The following is a 24,560-nucleotide window of genomic DNA, read 5'->3' on the forward strand; positions in this document are numbered from 1 at the left end:
GCCGTATCCATAATACGCCGATAGGGAGAAGTTTGTATTTACACGATGAGTCGGGTGTGTTTTGACCTCCGCCGAACCCCTGAGGCCGACTCACCGAACCCCTAGGGTTCGATCGAACCCAGGTTAAGAACCACTGGTCTAAATGAATTGCATGTTAGAGTTATTTAGCTAATTTGTGCAGTATATCTTAATGTGTATAGATCAGTGGTTCTTAACCTGGGTTCGATCGAACCCTAGAGGTTCGGTGAGTCGGGCTCAGTGGTTCGGCGGAGGTCAAGACACACCCGACTCATCGTGTAAATAAAAACTTCTCCCTATCGGCGTATTACGGATACGGCAACAGCAGAAGTCACACTGATTTGCAGGTGTGTAATTTGTTGTGAGTTTACACTGTGTTGGTTTTGTTCTTTGAACAAGGTGATGTTCATGCACGCTTCATTTTGTGCACCAGTAAAAAAACATGGTAACACTTTAGTATGGGGAACATATTCACCATTAATTAGTTGCTTATTAACATGCAAATTAGTAACATATTGGCTCTTAACTAGTCATTATTAAGTACTTATTAATGCCTTATTTGGCATGGCCTTATTATAAGCCTAACCCTAACCAAATAACTCTAAATTAAGTCTTTGTTACTTAGAATATGTTCCCCTAGTGTCCAAAAAAACTCTAAATTAAGTGTTTGTTACTTAGAATATGTTCCCCATACTAAAGTGTTACCAAAAGTATATAACTTTGTCTTGAATTTGAAAAAAAACAAAACATTTTATTTTTCACTAAAGTGATGCGCATATGAAACTGGTGGGGTTCGGTACCTCCAACAAGGTTAAGAACCACTGTTCTAGATTATATGCATCAGAGAAATCAGTGTTGGTAGCGTGACCTTCTCTGAAATTAAGCTTCCCGTAGTTCCATGTTCGAATGCTACTGTGTCGGTGGTTCTGAGAAGTACCGGCCGTTTGGATTGGACGGCGACTGCTGACAGATCCACTTTTGTCAGGACACTTGCTGTATTGGGTTAAACAATCATTTAATTTCTACAAGGGGTTAGAAGTGAAGCAGCAATCCCTTGCATTCAAGTGCACATAAGTGTAAAAAGGATTAAAACAGACAGTGACAGCAGTTGTTGAAGAAAAAAAAAAAAAACACCGGCCTGTTCGCCGAATGTATTATGTTTTGTATTCTAAGTATCTAGTAGAGGGGATTGTCCTTTTGGTCTTCCTGTGTTGTCACAGTGATGTGGAAACAGCTGCCATCATGCAGCCACATTTAAACCTGATAAGAGCATTGGGGAAGATATTGGAATACTTTTTCCATTTTTGGCTTCATGCATTGTAGGTCCTGATGCTATTTTCCTTTCTCTAAAGGGCACACGCACGTTTAATATTACAATATGTATATATAGTTTCCCTAGATGGCAGCGGTCTGGTACTCTACTGTACTGTCTTGATGTATATATGTCTTTTAAGCATCCTTGCAGATGTGTGTCCTAAATAAAGCCAAGTACCATTTTTATGAATATATGCTTATAGCCCGAACTTAAGCTGGTTCCCCAGTTTTGCGTTATGTAGCTGAATTGGGTCACCACAATTCCGATGTATCCAAATTGGTCTTTTCCTTTGAGACAACCCATATATGGCACACAAGTCTTCCATTTCCTCCTCTTTTTTGTCTCTTTCTCCTTTCCTACAGGGATGTCAGTACAGTCCTACGACCTTGTGACAACACTCTTCTTTGCTCTGCTTCCTCTATAGATTACACCGCCCAGTTCATACATGCCTATTTTAAGCTCACAGCAACTAAATGTTCACACATACAATAACACTATTCGCGATTATTTTCACTTGGGAACCTGTGCCTGATGTTTTTTATGCTGACATGTTTTGTTTGGTTTCAGTTGGAGATAAAGTGCCTGCTGATATCCGTATCTGTTCAATCAAATCAACAACCTTGAGGGTTGACCAGTCCATTCTCACTGGTAAGTCGATAAACAGCTTTCATTAAGCAAGGTATGTGTTGAAATCTATTTCCAACCTACGTTTTGTTTACCGCCACCTTGTTAGTTCTTTCGATCTGAGGAAGGAAACATTGTATACAATTTAAAACTCTATTCTGAAAATGTTCAAGACAGTGTACATTCAAACACATGCAGCTTTTTCAATAGAAATAAGAGCATAGTCACAATCATTATCAGTTTAGACTAGATTAAGTAGAACTTTATTGATCCATTGGTGTCTGCCCTCAGGGAAATTTAGGTTCCGGTATTCCTCGGGCATTGAATTGACCGTGATTGGACTGTTCAGTCTAAAGCTGTCGTATCCAGTTTTTGAGCATGAACTGACAAAGCCTTCTCGAATGAGACTATGAAATTAAATATCTTCTAAGACAACCTGAACAGTCCACTTGCAATTGGTTTAATGACCTGGATCAGGGGTCGGCAACCCGCGGCTCCGGAGCGGCATGCGGCTCTTTGATCACTCTGTTGCGGCTCAGCAGCTCACTTGCTGAACCCCCCAATTTCCCCGTGAGACTTCCGGATTTTAGTGCCTCTCGCAGAAAACTCCCGGGAATAATATTCACCGATTTTCACCCTTACGGCTATAATAAAGGCGTGCCATGATGGTACACATTTGGCGCCCTCTACAGTCTGTATTAATAGCGTGCCAGCCCAACACTTGTTATACAATATACATCTTCTGCTTGCACACGTAAATGACAGCAAGGCATACTTGGTCAACAGCCACACACTGACGGTGGCCATATAAAACAACTTTAACACTCTTACTAATAATGCGCCACACTTTGAACCAAAACCAAACAAGAATGACAAACACATTTCGGGAGAACATCTGCACCTTAACATAACATAAACACAACAGAACAAATACCCAGAATCCCATGCAGCCCTAACTCTTCCGGGCTACATTATACACCCCTGCTACCACCTAACCCCCCCACACCCCCACCCTCTGTGCGTCGGTTGAGGTGGGCGGGGTTTGGTAGCGGGGGGTGTATAATGTATCCCGGAAGAGTTAGGGCTGCATGGGATTCTGGGTATTTGTCCTGTTGTGTTTGTTGTGTTACGGTGCAGATGTTCTCCCGAAATTTGTTAGTCATTCTTGTTTGGTGTGGGTTCACAGTGTGGCGCATTATTAGTAAGAGTGTTAAAGTTTTTTTTTTTTTATACCACCACCGTCAGTGTGACCTGTGTGGTTGTTGACCAAGTATGCCTTGCTGTCACCTACGTGAGCAAGCGGAAGCCCCATATAAAAAGTGGTTAATCAGGCACTCTGGCTGTAGTGGGTTCTATATGCTGTACCATCACGGCGCGCATGACGCTGAGCCATTCATTTAAAACCCGCGTGCCGCACCAGCTTTCAAATTCCACATAAAGGTGTGGGCAGCGTGTCTGAGACCCCTGGTTTATACAAAGCAAATAAAAAAACTTTGTATACAGTGTTATTTCATTTGAAATTTCAAAAAAAATTTTGCGGCTCCCATTGTTTTCTATAATTTTTGAAACTGGTCAAAATGGCTCTTTGACTGGTAAAGGTTGCCGACCCCTGACCTGGATGAATAAGAATATTTACAGAACACAACAGTAACACAAATAACAGCAAAGCACGCTGAGTAAAAAAAAGCATAAATTAAAGAGAGAAATAAAGTATGATTAGTTGTCAGTTTAGCATGTTCGGCAACATATGAAAATAAAACAGTCTTAGTAAAATACAAGATTATATCAAGTGACCACTGTATGAATCTGAGATCTTCTCTGCTGTCTTAACGAGACACTTTGTCTTTTGCAGGGGAGTCTGTCTCTGTCATCAAACACACAGACCCTGTGCCCGACCCTCGTGCTGTCAATCAAGACAAGAAGAACATGCTCTTCTCTGTAAGTCTAGTTTTTTACCAACCGTGACTATTTACATTGTTTTATAAGTCGAAATCCTGGGGAAAAATATATTCTTACTTATTTCAGGGTACCAACATTGCTGCTGGGAAGGCTGTGGGTGTGGCTGTGGCCACAGGTGTCAACACAGAGATTGGTAAGATCCGTGATGAGATGGCGGCCACTGAGCAGGACAAGACACCCCTGCAACAGAAATTGGATGAGTTTGGCGAACAGCTGTCCAAGGTCATTTCCCTCATTTGCATTGCGGTATGGATCATCAACATCGGCCATTTCAATGACCCCGTGCACGGAGGCTCGTGGATCCGTGGGGCTGTCTACTATTTCAAGATCGCTGTGGCACTGGCTGTGGCCGCCATCCCTGAAGGTCTCCCTGCTGTCATCACCACCTGTTTGGCTCTGGGCACCCGCCGCATGGCCAAGAAAAATGCCATTGTCCGAAGTTTGCCCTCTGTGGAAACACTGGGCTGCACATCTGTCATTTGTTCTGACAAGACCGGAACTCTGACCACCAATCAAATGTCTGTCTGCAGAGTAAGTCTCACACAATATGCACTGCCTTCTCGGTTGTCTAGTTGTTTGAATAGGGTGACGGACGCTTGCTCTGTGCAAACATCGTTCTTTTGTGACCATGTTTTCAGGTTGTATAGCTTGAAGGCAACATGGGGGAGTTTGTCTTCACTTGCATTAAGCCGTTGGAAGACTTGTACCTGTTGTGTAACTGACCTTGCGTCATCAAGTTGTAAAGCAGCCAATGTGTAGCCTCTTTAAAATAAGCATGTCATGTTGCAATTGCCATTTATGTAAGTTTAAAACTCTTTTTGGCCTGCTCAATAATTCACATAATCTTAAATGTACAAATCAGGGCACTGAATCATTTACAAATGTACAGTTTCAATTTTGTCTTGAGATATTTTACTTGTTTTCCAAGCCCTCGGACTTAGAGCATTTATATCTTTAAGGTTATGACCGGTCACAACATACATCCCACAATAATGGTTTCACTCTATTGTGGTGCAAAAAGCCAGTTAAGATACAATGGCGTCTCAAAAGTGTTGTTTTCTAAGTAGGTGTGTAATGATTGATCGATATATCAATAGATCAATTTATATTCCTAAATTTTAAGTATATTGATCGATGCTCGGCAAGTTTGCCTTCCAAGGGATGATAGATTGTTTTAAAAGAGAATCGATCTACAAACCCCGTTTCCATATGAGTTGGGAAATTGTGTTAGATGTAAATATAAACGGAATACAATGATTTGCAAATCCTTTTCAACCCATATTCAATTGAATGCACTACAAAGACAAGATATTTGATGTTCAAACTCCATTAACTTTATTATTTTTTGCAAATAATAATTAACTTAGAATTTCATGGCTGCAACACGTGCCAAAGTAGTTGGGAAAGGGCATGTTCACCACTGTGTTACATGGCCTTTCCTTTTAACAACACTCAGTAAACGTTTGGGAACTGAGGAGACACATTTTTTAAGCTTCTCAGGTGGATTTCTTTCCCATTCTTGCTTGATGTACAGTTTAAGTTGTTCAACAGTCCGGGGGTCTCCGTTGTGGTATTTTAGGCTTCATAATGCGCCACACATTTTCAATGGGAGACAGGTCTGGACTACAGGCAGGCCTGTCTAGTACCCGCACTCTTTTACTATGAAGCCACGTTGATGTAACACGTGGCTTGGCATTGTCTTGCTGAAATAAGCAGGGGCGTCCATGGTAACACTGCTTGGATGGCAACATATGTTGCTCCAAAACCTGTATGTACCTTTCAGCATTAATGGCGCCTTCACAGATGTGTAAGTTACCCATGTCTTGGGCACTAATACACCCCCATACCATCACAGATGCTGGCTTTTCAACTTTGCGCCTATAACAATCGGGATGGTTCTTTTCCTCTTCGGTCCGGAGGACACGACGTCCACAGTTTCCAAAAACAATTTGAAATGTGGACTCGTCAGACCACAGAACACTTTTCCACTTTGTATCAGTCCATCTTAGATGAGCTCAGGCCCAGCGAAGCCGACGGCGTTTCTGGGTGTTGTTGATAAACGGTTTTCGCCTTGCATAGGAGAGTTTTAACTTGCACTTACAGATGTAGTGACCAACTGTAGTTACTGACAATGGGTTTCTGAAGTGTTCCTGAGCCCATGTGGTGATATCCTTTACACACTGATGTCGCTTGTTGATGCAGTACAGCCTGAGGGATCGAAGGTCACGGGCTTAGCTGCTTACGTGCAGTGATTTCTCCAGATTCTCTGAACCCTTTGATGATATTACGGACCGTAGATGGTGAAATCCCTAAATTCCTTGCAATAGCTGGTTGAGAAAGGTTTTTCTTAAACTGTTCAACAATTTGCTCACGCATTTGTTGACAAAGTGGTGACCCTCGCCCCATCCTTGTTTGTGAATGACTGAGCATTTCATGGAATCTACTTTTATACCCAATCATGGCACCCACCTGTTCCCAATTTGCCTGTTCACCTGTGGGATGTTCCAAATAAGTGTTTGATGAGCATTCCTCAACTTTATCAGTATTTATTGACACCTTTCCCAACTTCTTTGTCACGTGTTGCTGGCATCAAATTCTAAAATTAATGATTATTTGCAACAACAAAAAAATGTTTATCAGTTTGAAAATCAAATATGTTGTCTTTGTAGCATAATCAACTGAAAATAATTTGCAAATCATTGTATTCCGTTTATATTTACATCTAACACAATTTCCCAACTCATATGGAAACAGGGTTTGTATTTTATCGATACTAGAAAAAGGAAAACATTGGATTAAAGAACGGCAGACTTTATATGAAGTTTGGCACTTTTACAAATAAAGGCATTAAATCTGTGACGTCATCAAAACCTAAATGGCGGATATCTACGGTGGTCGAGAAAGGTCATAACAAGTGCAACAACTGCAAACACCACAAGACAATATCATTGATTACAACTTTCAGCTACAGCACGATTACAAAAGCCACGATAAAGAAAAACGACACAACACAACGGAACTTTAAGCCAACCGAAGTGACAGTGGCGACTCACTGATTCCAGAGCACAAGCAGAAGTCATTTAATCAGAAACAAATATAGGAGATGGTTCAAGGAGGCTTCGGAAATTAGGACGCGTATGCTAATTCACCTGGGACACTGTCTGTCATCGGCGACGTCAGGGCGGAGAAAAGATCATGTATGACCCGGTCGGGGAACTTTTATTTAGCAGGTAGATCTACTGTTAAAATGTTGGTTACTGTACTTTTATTGAAAATTGCTTGAATATTGAAAATGTTTCCTCCTTGTTAATTCAACCTAAAGTGTTAGTTGCACCATAATCACATGAGATGTGAATGCATTGGCCATTAGTAGTTTACCGTATTTTTCAGACTATAAGTCGCAGTTTTTTTCATAGTTTGGCCGGGGGTGCGACTTATACTCAGGAGCGACTTATGTGTGAAATTATTAACACATTACCGTAAAATATCAAATAATATTATTTATCTCATTCACGTAAGAGACTAGACGTATAAGATTTCATGGGATTTAGCGATTAGGAGTGACAGATTGTTTGGTAAAGGTATAGCATGTTCTATATGTTATAGTTATTTGAATGACTCTTACCATAATATGTTACGTTAACATACCAGGCACGTTCTCAGTTGGTTATTTATGCCTCATATAACGTACACTTATTCAGCCTGTTGTTCACTATTCTTTATTTATTTTAAATTGCCTTTCAAATGTCTATTCTTGGTGTTGGCTTTTATCAAATACATTTCCCCCAAAAATGCGACTTATATATATTTTTTTCTTTCTTTATTATGCATTTCCGGCCGGTGCGATTTATACTCCGGAGCGACTTATACTCCGAAAAATACGGTACTTGCTTGTTTGTATCCATAATTCATTTATCTAATTCCTTTACCAGGAATATAGGAAACTTTACCCGTAGTGTCCAGTATCCATTATTTATTTCACAGTTACACTGGTAGATTTTATTTATTTTTTGCTAAAAAGTTACTGAATCGTTTGGGATCATATAAAAAAAATTTTCAAATGACATTATCCCTGGATCCTATCGGCAACCGCAAATATCGAATCAAATTGAATCGTTGTTAAAATGAATTGTTACAACTAGAGATGTCCGATAATATCGGCCTATAAATGCTTTAAAATGTAATATCGGAAATTATCGGTATCGGTTTCAAAAAGTTAAATTAATGACTTTTTAAAACGCCGCTGTACGCAGCGGTACATATCCGGTAAAACACGAACGTAGGCACTCTGGACTGAAGCTGTGTGCCTTCATTGTTTTTGTAGCTGTTGTTTTGAGGCATGTTTAAATAAAAAAAATTTAAAAAAATAATGCACTTTGTGAAAGTCAAAGTATAGTATTTCCCATAGTTGTAGTGGGTATCAGGATTATCACAGGGAAAGCATGTCCCAAATTCCAAGCTGCTGTTTTGAGGCATGTTAAAAAAAAATAATGCACTTTGTGACTTCAATAATAAATATGGCAGTGCCATGTTGGCATTTTTTTTCCATAACTGGAGTTGAAGTTGTTCTCTTGTTTTGGAAAACCTTGTTTTTGATTGATTGATTTGAGACTTGTATTAGTAGATTGCACAGTACAGTACATATTCCGTACAATTGACCACTAAATGGTAACACCCCAATAAGTTTTTCCACTTGTTTAAGTCGGGGTCCACGTTAATCAATTCATGGTAAAGTTACATTATTTAATGCATCCAGCGGGACATCACAACAAAATTAGGCATAATAATGTGTTAATTCCACGACTGTATACCGTATTTTCCGCACCATAAGGCGCCCTGGGTTAAAAGCCGCGCCTTCAATGAACGGCATATTTCAAAACTTTGTCCACCTATAAGCCGCCCGGTGTTGTAAGCCGCATCTAACTGCGCTAAAGGAATGTCAAAAAAACAGTCAGATAGGTCAGTCAAACTTTAATAATATATTAAAACCCAGCGTTCTAACAACTCTGTTCACTCCCAAAATGTACGCAAATGTGCAATCACAAACATACGTATATCAACATGGACAGAGCTGCGTGAAAAAAGCCACCCGGCCTCTTCGCGTAAACTTAAACTTACCTTAACCACTCGCTCATCTTTTCTTCATCCATCCCTTCGAGTTAGCTTTTATGATGACGCCGGCTGGAAAGGTCTCTTTTGGCAAGGTCTTCCTTTTGAATATCACCATGGGTGGAAGTTTCTGGCCATTAGCATGGCAAGCTAGAACCACAGTGAAGGATGACTTCTCATTCCCTGTGGTGCGAATATTCACCGTACGTGCTCCCGTTCCACAGTGCGGTTCACAGGAATATCAGTTGCTGTGAAATAGTAATCCGTGTGCGGATGGAGAGATTGCGTCTTTTCATGAACCGGATCCCTGTCGTTTAGTAGGAGCCATTTTGTGGTCTTTACAGATGTAAACACACAAAGGAAATGAAACGTACGGTGATATCCGCGCGCTTTTTCTTCTTCTACGCGGGCGGGTGGTTGCTTACAGTAGAAGAAGAAGCGCTTCCTGTTCTATGGGGGCGGGTGCTTACCTTGGCGGTTGCTTGCGTAGAAGAAGAAGCGCTTCCTGTTCTACCGGGAAAAAAGATGGCGGCTGTTTACCGAAGTTGCGAGACCGAAACTTTATGAAAATGAATCTTAATATTTATCCATATATATAAAGCGCACCGGGTTAAAAGCCGCACTGTCAGCTTTTGAGTAAATTTGTGGTTTTTAGGTGCGGCTAATAGTGCGGAAAATACGGTATATCTGTATCGGTTGATATTAGAATCGGTAATTAAGAGTTGGACAGTATGGGATATCTGCAAAAAAGACATCTCTAGTTACAACCCCTAATTCCAAGACAATCTGAACAGTCCAGTTGCGATTGATTCAATACCCTAAAAATACCATAACTTGGATGAATAAGAATATTTACAAGCACACATTTAATCATTGTATGTTTCTATTAAAAAAACAATTTACGTAACATCCTGTTAACAATAAATTAGAAATTTGTGGCCTTTGCTTCATCCTTGGATGGGTAAAAATAACTCTCTACTCTACCTGTTTATCAGGTTGGATCAAAAAAGGATCATTCTACATCATGTTTCTATTAGTATCCTTAATCAGTTATTTTCTCATGAGCCACGTTGCTACCATTAGTTATAGTAATCAGTTTATTGTTATCTCTTCAATGTTAGTGTAATGTGCGTGTGAGCAGGAAGATAAACAACTTCCCTTGTGAAGAAGCCTGGCACCACCGTTTCTTGCTTTAAGGCAGAACATCTCTCCTTCCATGGGGACTCTGTTACCGGACTGTGTGTTTACACGAGGGGTGGAACTAAACAATCCAAAGGAGACATGCTAAAACGAGCTCTGCTTATTAAAGCCCATTTGGGATTTTTCTATGGCTTCTGCTGCCACCTGCTGCCTTCAACGCTAATTTCTTCAAATGCTGCTTCGTTGTGAGTGTTGTGATGGTAAAATGTTTTTTTAATCCTCAGATGTTCATCGTCAACAAAGCTGAAGGTGACAGCTTCTCGCTGGGAGAGTTTACCATCACAGGTTCTACCTATGCACCTGAGGGAGACGTGTGAGTATTATGAGGCAAACAACAATTAATGGACATGGAAAGTCGATTTGGAGAATTTGTGGTGATTAAATTCTTTACATTTCTGAAGATACCAGGATGGTAAACCAGTGAGGTCCTCCCAGTATGATGCCCTGGTTGAACTGGCCACCATCTGTGCCCTGTGTAATGACTCATCCCTGGACTTCAATGAGGTCTGTAATTCACTCCACTTGTTTTATGATTGTATTTTTTTTAAATTCAAATCTGGATAATTAAAAGGGGTAAAGACGTGACACACATTTATGAATGGTTCCAGTACTCTTATGTATTAATTGTGTTGATATGTTTAAGTTTTAAGCAGGTTCCTATACTGTGGGTTAGTGAAGGCATTGGTAGCTTCTTAGCAAGCATTATTCATTAACTGGCAATAAATATTACTGGTAAATAAACTATTAAAGGTTACAAGCATCAGAAGAAGAATTAGGTGCGGATTGACAACAGCCAGCCACAAGAATATGAATAATTAGGCGAGGGATGCGCAGTCTTTAGAATAAGAGGTTTACCTTTTTTTTTTCTTGGCCTATATTTTGCATTTATTTATACATATTACAATGTTTCTGGTCGTTTTTACTCCTGCATTAATTTATTTAGCTTTATTCGTATGTATTGTATTTCTTATTTTATAGGTGTATTAGCCCAATTGCCGTATTTTCCGCACAAACCAGGCTTAAACTCTTTGTCATCAGTCATATCAACAGCAGCCCTCTCACCTACACCAACACACGCATGCATGGCACTAAGCCACTGATGCGTTTATGGCCACACAAAAAGTCGGAAAACTCCAACACCACACAAAGTGTAAATTCTAGGTTTTTACTCTGACTCCTCAATCAGATGTGTGTTTATTCTACGGTCATTTCTTAAGAATATTAATTTATGGATATTACTGATGAAATGTTGTGACTAGATTACAGAAATGCCAATAAAAACACACATTTTACAGACAAAGTTACATGATGTACACTTTATCCCATGCTTACATCTAATAGTGCAGCATAAAAATGTTTTAAGGGGAACAAAAAAAAACTGAAATCTAAGTAAGATTAAATATCTCAAATAAGGGTAATATTTGCTTATTTTATGTCTGATAAGATAATTCTTCTCACTAAGCAGATTTTATGTTAGAGTGTTTTACTTGTTTTAAGTTGGAGTGTTTTACTTGTTTTAAGTGTTTTGGTCCTCAATTATCTCAGTAAGATATTACAGCTTGTTGCTGAGATTTGATGACCTATATTGAGTAAAACATGCTTGAAACTAGAATATCAACTGTTGCAAAGCTTTGTCAAAAACACTCACAAGTATAAAACTACTTTTTTAAAGTAATAATTTCTTATTTCAAGCATGAAAAAAAAAATTATGACTTTGACACAATTGTGTCTCATAATTAAAACAGATGACAGCCAAATCAAATCAACTCAAATCAACTTTATTTATAGAGCACATTTAAAATTTACCACAGGGGTAGCCAAAGTGCTGTACAATGGACAGGTTAAAAGATAAAACGAGTACCGAGCAAACACAACACAACACAAACAGAACACGATAAAAAAATAAATAATTAAAATAGAATTAATAAAAACATAAAAACATAAAAACAGGATCACAGCAGGTGTATTATGGGGCGCCATTGCAGGATGGATATCACTCAGTGTTAAAAGCCATGGAATAAAAGTATGTTTTTAAGAGAGATTTAAAAACAGGAAGAGAGGAGGCTTGTCTAACACTCAGGGGTAGGTCGTTCCAGAGCTTGGGAGCAGCAACGGCGAAAGCTCTGTCACCTCTAAGCTTCAGCCTTGTGTCAGGGACCGTCAACAGCAGCTGATCGGCTGATCTTAAGGATCGGGTGGGGCAGTAAGGCTGAAGGAGGTCGGAGAGATAGGTTGGCGCGAGGTTGTTTAGACATTTAAAAACAAATAAAAGGAGTTTAAAATGTATTCGGTAACGCACAGGGAGCCAGTGAAGGGACGCTAAAATAGGGGTGATGTGCTCACGTCTGCGGGTCTGTGTTAGCAGACGAGCAGCAGAGTTCTGCACGAGCTGCAGGCGGGTGAGGGAGGCCTGGCTAATGCCAACATACAGGGCATTACAATAATCAAGACGAGTCGAGATAAAAGCGTGGATTAATTTCTCAAGATCATGTCTTGATAGAAGCGGTTTCACTTTCGCTATTTGGCGTAATTGATAAAAGCTTTTTTGAACGACGCTGCTGATTTGTTTTTCGAATTTAAAATCTGAGTCAAACTTTACCCCCAGGTTTGTGACACAGTCGCTGAGATACGGGGTCAAATGGACATTGCGGTTTTATTTTCAATGGAACAATAGAAAATACGTACTCATACAGTCGTACAGTTGGCACAGTACAGTAAACTGACAGTTAATATTTAAACATTTAACATTTCAAACGGTTTTGAACAGATATAGTTCATGCACATTCAGATAAGTTCTTCAAAATTACAATTAAATTTTTTTTGGCCGGGGGCCGGGCTGTATATATGCACACTAATTGACTGAAAGAGCACGCACTTGGCGCGATGATGTCATGTTATCCATGGAAAAATGCATTTTTAGACAATATGATTTGCCTGAGCGGCTAGGAGACCCCGAGAGTAACAATCGGTTGCCTTGTTGCCTTTCCATTAAGAACAATAAATTAGTTTTTAGTATAAGTTTGCTGGTTTCAAGAAATGTAATGCCGAGCGCATATCATTATGTCAAGATAATGGCTCTAGCATTTACTTAATTTAAGAATATTTTTCAACATATTCAGCAAAAAGGTCTCCTTTTTTTTTTTTTCTACCAAGAAAAGTGCACTTGTTATTAGTGAGAATATACTTATTTTAAAGGTATTTTTGGGTTCATTGAGGTTAGCTCATTTTACTTGTTTTGGAAAGTCTTGACAAGCCAAATTTTCTTGTTCTATCGGCAGATAATTTTGCTTAGTACAAGTAAAATACCCCTCATTTTTGTTTTTGTTTTTCTTGTTTTTGAACACTGACTTTTTGCAGTACTCATGAAATGTTACATCTAATAGTGCAACATAAAAAATGTTTTAAGGGGAACAAAATGTGATCTCTGAGGCGTACAGTACTAGTACATAGCTCATGAAAATGACTGCTGTCATTTGATTATTATAATAAAACATTTAACTTGTTGTTCTGTCAGTTTTGGAACTGGTGTGATACTGGTATGGCCACAGTCTGATGTTGCTCACATGTGTTCCACTAAATGTTCAGGGAGTTTTTGCGTTTGCTCACACTGCAAAGAGTCATTGTTCAAAAACAAGAAGAAAAAAATACAAAAATGAAGGGTATTTTATTTGAACTAAGCAAAATTATCTGCCAATAGAACAAGAAAATGTGGCTTGTCAAGACTTTCCAAAACAAGTCAAATTAGCTAACCTCAATGAACCCAAAAATACCTTAAAATAAGAATATTCTCACTAATAACAACTGTACTACTATATGAGTATGTATTTTATATTGTTTCATTGAAAATAAAACAGCAAAGTCTATTTGGCTGTCATCTGTTTTAATTATGAGACACAATTGTGTCAAAGTCATGATTTTTTTTTTTTCATGTTTGAAATAAGAAATGATTAGTATTATACTTGTGAGTGTTGATGACACAGCTTTGCAACAGTTGATATTCTAGTTTCAAGCATGTTTTACTCAATATAGGTCATCAAATCTCAGCAACAAGCTGTAATATCTTACTGACATCATTTAGGACCAAAACACTTAAAACAAGTAAAACACTCTCACATAAAATCTGCTTAGTGAGAAGAATGATCTTATCAGATAGAAAATAAGCAAATATCACCCTTATTTGAGATTTTTCATCTTGCTTAGATTTCAGTTTTTGCAGTGCAGACACACAAAAACTGTAATATCGTATTTTTCGGAGTATAAGTCGCTCCTGAGTATAAGTCGCAAAAAACTGCGACTTATAGTCCGAAAAATACGGTAAGTGAAATATTGTCTATAGAAAAAAAAAAAAGAGTGATTGTATTCTTACAAAATGTTTGATGTTTCAGGTTAAAGGAGTGTTCGAAAAGGTTGGTGAGGCAACAGAAACGGCACTGACCTGTCTGGTGGAGAAAATGAATGTCTTTGACACCGAAGTCCACAGCCTGTCAAAGATCGACAGAGCTAACGCCTGCAACTCGGTGAGTGACACCAACTTACTATGCCCACTGCAGGCATTCTCAGTCCTTTTTTTTTTTTTTTGTTCAGGTGATCAAACAGCTCATGAAAAAGGAGTTCACTCTGGAGTTTTCAAGAGACAGGAAGTCCATGTCTGTCTACTGTACCCCCAACAAATCCCGTTCTTCCTTGGGCAAAATGTTTGTGAAGGTATTTAATGATTTAGAACATCTCTTCTAGGCCTTTGTCTTCTTCTGTGCTACAAACATTTGACGTATGCCCTCTCACAGGGGGCACCAGAGGGCGTTATTGAGCGATGCACCCATGTCAGAGTAGGTAACAGCAAAGTTCCCCTCAGCAAAGGTATAAAGGAAAAAATCATGTCCGTGATCCGTGACTATGGTACTGGCCGTGATACGCTGAGGTGTCTGGCTCTGGCCACACGGGACAACCCACCTAAGATGGAGGATATGTTACTTACCGAGACCGCCAAATTCTCTGAATATGAGGTAATTCTTGGTTGATAAGTAAGATTGGAGTTTGTCCATTATTTGGTTGCAGAATCCAAATATTCTGTCTTCGCTCTCGTTTCCAGTCTGATCTGACCTTCGTCGGCTGTGTCGGCATGCTGGACCCACCCAGACAGGAGGTAGCAGCGTCCATCAAGCTCTGTCGCCAGGCTGGCATCCGCGTCATCATGATCACCGGGGACAACAAGGGCACGGCCGTGGCCATCTGCCGCCGCATCGGCATCTTCTCTGAGGATGACGACGTCGAGAACATGGCCTTCACTGGACGAGAGTTTGACGAGCTTGCGCCCAACACCCAACGTGAGGCTGTGACTCACGCACGCTGCTTTGCACGCGTTGAGCCTTCGCACAAGTCCAAGATCATCGAGTTCCTTCAAGGATTTGATGAGATCACTGCTATGGTGCGTAGTCTCAAATATCACTCATACAAATATATATATGTAGGTATGTGTGTTTGTGTGTGTATAAGGCAGGGGTCTGCAACCCGCGGCTCTTTGATCACTCTGATGCAGCTCAGCTGCATACTTGCCGACTCCCCCGATTTTTCCCGGGAGACTTCCGGATTTCAGTGCCTCTCGCAGAAAACTCCCGGGATTAATATTCTCCGATTTTCACCCTTACAATAATAATAATAAGGGCATGCCATGATGGTACAGCATTTAGCGCCCTCTACAATCTGTATTAACAGCGTGTCAGCCCAGCCTTTTGTTATATGCATCTTCTGCTTGCACACGTAAATTACAGCAAGGCGTACTTGGTCAACAGCCACACAGGTCACACTGACGGTGGCCATATAAAACAACTTTAACACTCTTACTAATAATGCGCCACACTTTGAGCCAAAACCAAACAAAAATGACAAACACAATTCGGGAGAACATCTGCACCTTAACACAACATAAACACAACAGAACAAATACCCAGAATCCCATGCAGCCCTGACTCTTTCGGGCTACATTATACACCCCTGCTACCACCAAACTCCGCAGATCCCAATATGCAGAGCACAGCGGGAGACGGCGTGTAGGTAAAAAGGTATGTAACGCTTAAAGGGGAACATTATCACAATTTCAGAATGGTTAAAACCATTAAAAATCAGTTCCCAGTGGCTTATTATATTTTTCGAAGTTTTTTTCAAAATTTTACGCATCACGCAATATCCCTAAAAAAAGCTTCAAAGTGCCTGATTTTAACCATCGTTATAAACACCCGTCCATTTTCCTGTGACGTCACATAGTGATGCCAACACAAACAAACATGGCGGAAAGAACAGCAAGCTATAGCGACATTAGCTCGGATTCAGACTCGGATTTCAGCGGCTTAAGCGATTCAACAGATTACGAATGTATTGAAACGGATGGTTGTAGTGTGGAGGCAGGTAGCGAAAACGAAATTGAAGAAGAAACTGAAGCTATTGAGCCATATCGGTTTGAACCGTATGCAAGCGAAACCGACGAAAACGACACGACAGCCAGCGACACGGGAGAAAGCGAGGACGAATTCGGCGATCGCCTTCTAACCAACGATTGGTATGTGTTTGTTTGGCATTAAAGGAAACTAACAACTATGAACTAGGTTTACAGCATATGAAATACTTTTGGCAACAACATGCACTTTGAGAGTGCAGACAGCCCAATTTTCATCAATTAATATATTCTGTAGACATACCCTCATCGGCTCTCTTTTCCTGAAAGCTGATCTGTCCAGTTTTGGAGTTGATGTCAGCAGGCCAGGGAAGCTAGGGTCGATAGGGGGTTTAGCTCGCTCGTCTGCGGGAACAAACTGCCGCCATTGCTTGCCGTGCTACCGAGGTCCTTTGTCCCTGAATTGCTCACACACTCCGGCAGATTCAATGGGGGTCTGGCGGCAGATTTCTTTGACTTTATCGTTGGAAATGCATCTGCTTTGAGTGTCGCAGGATATCCACACATTCTTGCCATCTCTGTCGTAGCATAGCTTTAGTCGGTAAAGTGTGCGGAACAAACGTCCAATTTCTTGCCACTTTCGCATCTTTGGGCCACTGGTGCAACTTGAATCCGTCCCTGTTCGTGTTGTTACACCCTCCGACAACACACCGGCGAGGCATGATGTCTCCAAGGTACGGAAAACAGTCGAAAAAACGGAAAATAACAGAGCTGATTTGACTCGGTGTTTGAGAAAATGGCGGATTGTTTCCCGATGTGACGCCACGTTGTGACGTCATCGCTCCAAGAGCGAATATTAGAAAGGCGTTTAATTCGCCAAAATTCACCCATTTAGAGTTCGGAAATCGGTTAAAAAAAATATATGGTCTTTTTTCTGCAACATCAAGGTATATATTGACGCTTACATAGGTATGGTGATAATGTTCCCCTTTAAACCAAAAATGAACAAAAGGCAAGTCCCGCTCGGAAAAGGCACTGAAGCATACGAATGGCAAAACAAAAGTAAAACTGAACTGGCTACAAAGTAAACAAAAACAGAATGCTGGACGACAGCAAAAACTTACAGCGTGTGGAGCAGAGACGGCGTCCACAAAGTACATCCGTACATGACATGACAATCAACAATGTCCCCACAAAGACGGATAGCATACGCACAACTTAAATAGTCTTGATTGCGAAAACAAAGCGCTCAAAGGAAGGCGTGAAGCTGCTACAGGAGAACACCAAAATAACAGCGCAAGACAGAAACTAAAGCACTACACACAGGAAACGACAACAAACTCAAAATAAGGCACAACAACCTGGTGGAGTTTCTAATTTTTTAACCTTTTCTGCTGGTGGTGTGCCTCTGTATTTTTTTTTTTATGAAAAAAATGTGCCTTGGCTCAAAAAAGGTTGAAAAACACTGATGTAGGCACTTGAACCGAGGCTCACTTCCTTTCTATCGCTTCAATATGTACCAATGGGGAACTTGTACGGAACTAATGGCTCTGTACCAACAAATTGTCATACGAATACATGCTGCAGCTCTATCTGTGAGCTTAATTCATGTAAAGTGGTGGTTGAAGTACAGGGGACTTTCTGTGGGATCACTTTATATACATAACACTGTTTTATGTCATGTATATTCATGGTGTTGTTTATTGCTTTGATGTGACGCTGTAATAGTGGAACAACACATTGTTTGTCCACAGACGGGGGATGGTGTGAATGATGCCCCAGCCTTGAAGAAGGCAGAGATTGGCATCGCCATGGGCTCTGGCACTGCCGTGGCCAAGTCCGCCTCTGAGATGGTCCTCGCCGATGACAACTTCTCTTCTATCGTGGCGGCGGTTGAGGAAGGCCGTGCTATTTACAACAACATGAAGCAGTTCATCAGATACCTGATCTCTTCAAATGTAGGAGAGGTCGTCTGGTGAGTTCATGGTAGATCATATTACCGTATTTTCCGCACCATAAGGCGCCCTGGGTTAAAAGCCGCGCCTTCAATGAACGGCATATTTCAAAACTTTGTCCACCTATAAGCCGCCCGGTGTTGTAAGCCGCATCTAACTGCGCTAAAGGAATGTCAAAAAAACAGTCAGATAGGTCAGTCAAACTTTAATAATATATTAAAAACCAGCGTTCTAACAACTCTGTTCACTCCCAAAATGTACGCAAATGTGCAATCACAAACATACGTATATCAACATGGACAGAGCTGCGTGAAAAAAGCCACCCGGTCTCTTCGCGTAAACTTAAACTTACCTTAACCACTCGCTCATCTTTTCTTCATCCATCCCTTCGAGTTAGCTTTTATGATGACGCCGGCTGGAAAGGTCTCTTTTGGCAAGGTCTTCCTTTTGAATATCACCATGGGTGGAAGTTTCTGGCCATTAGCATGGCAAGCTAGAACCACAGTGAAGGATGACTTCTCATTCCCTGTGGTGCGAATATTCACCGTACGTGCTCCCGTTGTATCCACAGTGCGGTTCACAGGAATATCAGTTGCTGTGAAATAGTAATCCGTGTGCGGATGGAGAGATTGCGTCTTTTCATGAACCGGATCCCTGACGCTTAGTAGGAGCCATTTTGTGGTCTTTACAGATGTAAACACACAAAGGAAATGAAACGTACGGTATATCCGCGCGCTTTTTCTTCTTCTACGCGGGCGGGTGGTTGCTTACAGTAGAAGAAGAAGCGCTTCCTGTTCTATGGGGGCGGGTGCTTACCTTGGCGGTTGCTTGCGTAGAAGAAGAAGCGCTTCCTGTTCTACCGGGAAAAAAGATGGCGGCTGTTTACCGAAGTTGCGAGATCGAAACTTTATGAAAATTAATCGTAATATTAATCCATATATAAAGCGCACCGGGTTAAAAGCCGCACTGTCAGCTTTTGAGTAAATTTGTGGTTTTTAGGTGCGGCTAATAGTGCGGAAAATACGGTAGTTGTATTATTTCTGGTGCACCCACATCAGCGTGTAAGTTTTGTACCTGATGTGACTTCTCTTTGTAGTATCTTTCTTACTGCAGCACTGGGCTTCCCTGAGGCACTGATACCAGTTCAGCTGCTCTGGGTCAACCTGGTGACTGACGGCCTGCCTGCGACCGCCCTCGGTTTCAACCCGCCAGACCTTGACATCATGGAGAAGCCTCCTCGCAACGCTAAAGAGCCCCTCATTTCTGGATGGCTCTTCTTCCGATACTTGGCCATCGGTGGTGAGTGTCTTTGAATGTAGTTTGGTGAATCATACGTTTGAGATCATGGGTGTGGTGCCTTTGCTGCCAGGGTATGTGGGGGCTGCTACAGTCGGGGCTGCAGCCTGGTGGTTTACGCTCTCTGAAGAGGGACCCCAGATCACATTGTACCAGCTGGTAAGTGGGGCAACCGCAGCATACCTCCATTTAAATGGAGAATTGCAGCCTCATGTTACTCTTTTGCACAGAGTCACTTCCTCCAGTGTGGCCCGGACAACCCTGATTTCGACGGCCTGGACTGCGAGGTGTTTGAGTCCCCCTACCCCATGACTATGGCCCTGTCCGTGCTCGTTACTATCGAGATGTGCAACGCTCTGAACAGGTAGAAAAGCTTTTAGGGGCGAGAGAGTGAAGTGACATTTACACCCACTAACCTTCATATGTTCAAAGCCTGTCGGAGAACCAGTCCTTGTTGAGGATGCCTCCCTGGGAGAACATTTGGCTGCTGGGTGCCATCTGCCTGTCCATGTCACTTCATTTCCTCATCCTCTATGTGGAGCCTCTGCCCGTAAGTCTCATTCTAGCAGTTAAAGTACAGTGTTGTATGCATTTCTGTTGGTGCACCCACCAGACTTACATACCAGATCATGTAATCTGGGAAGTTTTATATGTACAGATATAATAATACTCAGTTCTGATCGACTATCAGTGCGGTAACAATTACTTTGTTGTTGGTGAGGTTTGTAGAGGTTAAAAACTGCACTCCGTCACACTTTATTACAGTGTCGTTTTTGCCAAGATTGCCTCAGGAAGTGTCCAGCTGTAAAAATACAATTACAAAAAAATAATTGTAAAATTATGAAGCATTTTTAGGATCTTTTAAAGGGAACTGCACTTTTTTTGGAATTTTGTCTTTATTCACAATCATTATGAAAGACATGACATGGCGATGGATGTGTATATATATATGGATATATGTGTGTATATATGTATGTGTGTGTATATATATATATATATGTATGTATGTATGTATATATGTATGTGTATATATATATATGTGTATATGTATATATATATATATGTGTGTGTATATATATATATATGTGTATATGTATATATATATATATGTGTGTGTATATATATATATGTGTATATGTATATATATATATATATATATGTGTGTGTATATATATATATATATATATATATATATATATATATATATATATATATATATATATATATATATATATATATATATATATATATATATATATATATATATATATATATGTGTATATATGTATATATATGTATATATGTGTGTATATATATATATACATATATATATGTATATATGTATGTAGGTAGGTATATGTGTATATATATATATATGTATATATATGTATGTATGTGTATATATAATATATATACACATATATGTATATATATATATTTGTATGTAGGTAGGTATATATGTGTATATATAAATGTATATATGTATGTATGTATGTGTATATATAATATATATACACATATATGTATATATATATATATATATTTGTATGTATGTGTATATATATGTAAATATATATGTATATATATATATGTATATATGTAAATATATATGTAGGTATATATGTATGTGTATATATATGTATGTATATGCATATATGTATGTATGTGTATATATAATATATATACACATATATGTATATATATATATTTGTATGTATGTGTCTATATATGTGTATATATGTAAATATATATGTATATATATGTATATATGTGTGTGTATATATATATATATATACATATGTACATACATATATATGCATACACACACATATATATATAATATATATATATATGTGTATATATATATATGTATATATATCTATATATATATATATATATGTGTATATATATATATGTATATATATCTATATATATCTATATATGTATGTATGTGTGTGTGTGTGTGTGTGTGTATATATGTGTATATATATATATATATATACCGGTATATATATATATATATAATGCCAAGAGTGTGCAAAGCAGTAATCAGAGCAAAGGGTGGCTATTTTGAAGAAACTAGAATACAAAACATGTTTTCAGTTATTTAAACTTTAAATTCCCCTTTAAATTCTGTGCTGTCGTGTGCGTGTTTGTGCAAAAGCAGATTGTACCTTCAAATCAATACAAACAGGAAAGGAGCTGCTGCTCAACTTCAAAGAGCAGGACCAAAGGTCGCCTTCTCTTTGGAACTGATAAATGGAGGTCAACAAGGTCGCTTATGTCAGCAACAGTTTGTAAAACTCACCTTTTCCTCAACGTCAAAGCACGACTTTCATGTTATAATCCATTCCTAAAAACCGTACTTGTCCTTCCTAACTTCTGCCAGCCGACAGATTATTAACAGGACATTTTACCTTTGCTTTCTGTTTGAAGTAGTGCTGTTCTGATGTTCCATATCAGTCCAACAACACAAACATGTTGTTTACTGGGAAATAACCTCAGAATGTTTACATGTGACAGCCAGGCAACTAAATGTCCTCCTGTAAGCACACAAAGTAGTTTTTTTCTTGTTTTTTAAGACTTAGACAAACTTTAATGATCCAGAAGGGAAATAGTTCCACACAGTAGCTCAGTTACAAAGGATGGAAAGGATAATGCACACAAGAGCACAAAAAGAGGGTGAAAACAAAAGGTATAAAGTAGACTAAAAATGTACCATAGTAGCAATATAAAATATAACATATATGTAATATTTACATAATATATATACAGTATATAATATATACTGATATATTATATTACGATATATATGTATACAATATATAAGAAATCCCAATGAGCATGTACAATATTACAGTATATGTAACAGCTGCAGCATAAAATAGAGAGTAGATCCATTTTAGTCAAGTCTTTTACAAAAAGGTCAACATGGGAGGCTGTTGGCTCTTGGAACTAGCAGCTACACAACAGCTGAGCACACAATCTAAACATACCTTCTTAATGTAACAGTTACGCTCTGAGACATATGTAGAATAGAATGGGATAAAAATAAATTACACAAGAGGTAATAAAGATAAAACTAAGAATTGAAATAAACAGACTACTATCCTATAAAAATAATAAACAATACTGTACAATATACAAAATTAAAAATACTGTACAATATACAGAACAAGACAAGAGTACCGGAGTAATAAATAACAAGGTGTTAAATAATTATAGAAGTTGCAGACACAACAAATTGTGTGTGCATCATTCAATTTACTGTGTCGTAGTAATAGGTGTGACCACTAGGTGTCGCCCAAGTTTTACCTCTCCACTTCAACTTAAAGACGTTATAAGTCCGTTGAAAAATAGTTATTCGCAGCTGCCATTGTTGTGTTTGACTCATTTCACTTGACCAAGCCTTTTACAGCATTCCACTCTATCAGAAGAGTAATAGGTAAGTTGTGTGCTGATGTCATAAAGAATCACAGCATTGGAAGTCCAGAAGTTGAATAGTTTGAATGGAACCTTTTTTTTCTTTTTTTTTTTTTTACAGTATTTTACATCTTACAAAATGTGCTTTTCAATGAGTTTGTACTAGAGATGTCCGATAATATCGGTAGTTCGATAAATGCTTTAAAATGTAATATCGGAAATTATCGATATCTGTTTCAAAAAGTAAAATGTATGACTTTTTAAAACGCCGCTGTGTACACGGACGTAGGGAGAAGTTCAGAGCGCCAATAAACCTTAAAGGCACTGCCTTTGCGTGCCGGCCCAGTCACATAATATCTACGGCTTTTCACACACACAAGTGAATGCATCATACTTGGTCAACAGCCATACAGGTCACACTGAGGGTGGCCGTATAAACAACTTTAACACTGTTACAAATATGCGCCACACTGTGAACCCACACCAAACAAGAATGACAAACACATTTCGGGAGAACATCCGCACCGTAACACAACATAAACACAACGGAACAAATACCCAGAGCCCCTTGCAGCACTAACTCTTCCGGGACGCTACAATATACACCCACCGGTACACTGCAAAAACTTAAATCTTAGTAAGATGAAATATCTCAATTAAGGGTGATATTTGCTTACTTTCTGTCTGATAAGATAATTCTTCTCACTAAGCAGATTTTATGTTAGAGTGTTTTACTTGTTTTAAGGGTTTTGGTCCTAAATGATCTCCGTAAGATATTACAGCTTGTTGCTGAGATTTGATGACCTATATTGAGTAAAACATGCTTGGAACTAGAATATCAACTGTTGCAAAGCTGTGTCATCAACACTCACAAGTATAAAACTACTTTTTTAAAGTAATAATTTCTTATTTCAAGCATGAAAAAAAAAATCATGACTTTGACACAATTGTGTCTCATAATTAAAACAGATGACAGCCAAATGGACTTTGCTGTTTTATTTTCAATGAAACAATAGAAAATACGTACTCATATAGTAGTACAGTTGTTATTAATGAGAATATACTTATTTTAAGGTATTTTTGGGTTCATTGAGGTTAGCTAATTTGACTTGTTTTAGATAGGCTCCAGCGCCCCCCGCAACCCCAAAGGGAATAAGCGGTAGAAAATGGATGGATGGATGTTTTGGAAAGTCTTGACAAGCCACATTTTCTTGTTCTATTGGCAGATAATTTTGCTTAGTTCAATTAAAATACCTACGGAGCCCCTAAAGGG

General features: G+C 39.2%; 1 protein-coding gene across 1 annotated transcript in view; it reads left to right on the top strand.

The window, feature by feature from the left end:
• The window catches only part of LOC133623055 (sarcoplasmic/endoplasmic reticulum calcium ATPase 2-like), a 70,531-nt gene that overhangs the window by 42,334 nt on the left and 3,637 nt on the right, over positions 1-24,560 (top strand). Inside the window, exons 6-19 of the mRNA XM_061985981.2 lie at positions 1,901-1,981; positions 3,810-3,895; positions 3,983-4,447; positions 10,450-10,538; positions 10,627-10,729; positions 14,611-14,742; positions 14,810-14,929; positions 15,010-15,228; positions 15,315-15,650; positions 18,368-18,588; positions 19,665-19,867; positions 19,938-20,023; positions 20,095-20,228; positions 20,297-20,414. Coding sequence (XP_061841965.1) covers positions 1,901-1,981; positions 3,810-3,895; positions 3,983-4,447; positions 10,450-10,538; positions 10,627-10,729; positions 14,611-14,742; positions 14,810-14,929; positions 15,010-15,228; positions 15,315-15,650; positions 18,368-18,588; positions 19,665-19,867; positions 19,938-20,023; positions 20,095-20,228; positions 20,297-20,414 — 2,393 coding nt within the window. The remainder of the gene's footprint in view (positions 1-1,900; positions 1,982-3,809; positions 3,896-3,982; positions 4,448-10,449; positions 10,539-10,626; positions 10,730-14,610; positions 14,743-14,809; positions 14,930-15,009; positions 15,229-15,314; positions 15,651-18,367; positions 18,589-19,664; positions 19,868-19,937; positions 20,024-20,094; positions 20,229-20,296; positions 20,415-24,560) is intronic.

This window comes from Nerophis lumbriciformis, linkage group LG12 (genome assembly GCF_033978685.3).
Source record: "Nerophis lumbriciformis linkage group LG12, RoL_Nlum_v2.1, whole genome shotgun sequence".
NCBI lineage: Eukaryota > Metazoa > Chordata > Actinopteri > Syngnathiformes > Syngnathidae > Nerophis > Nerophis lumbriciformis.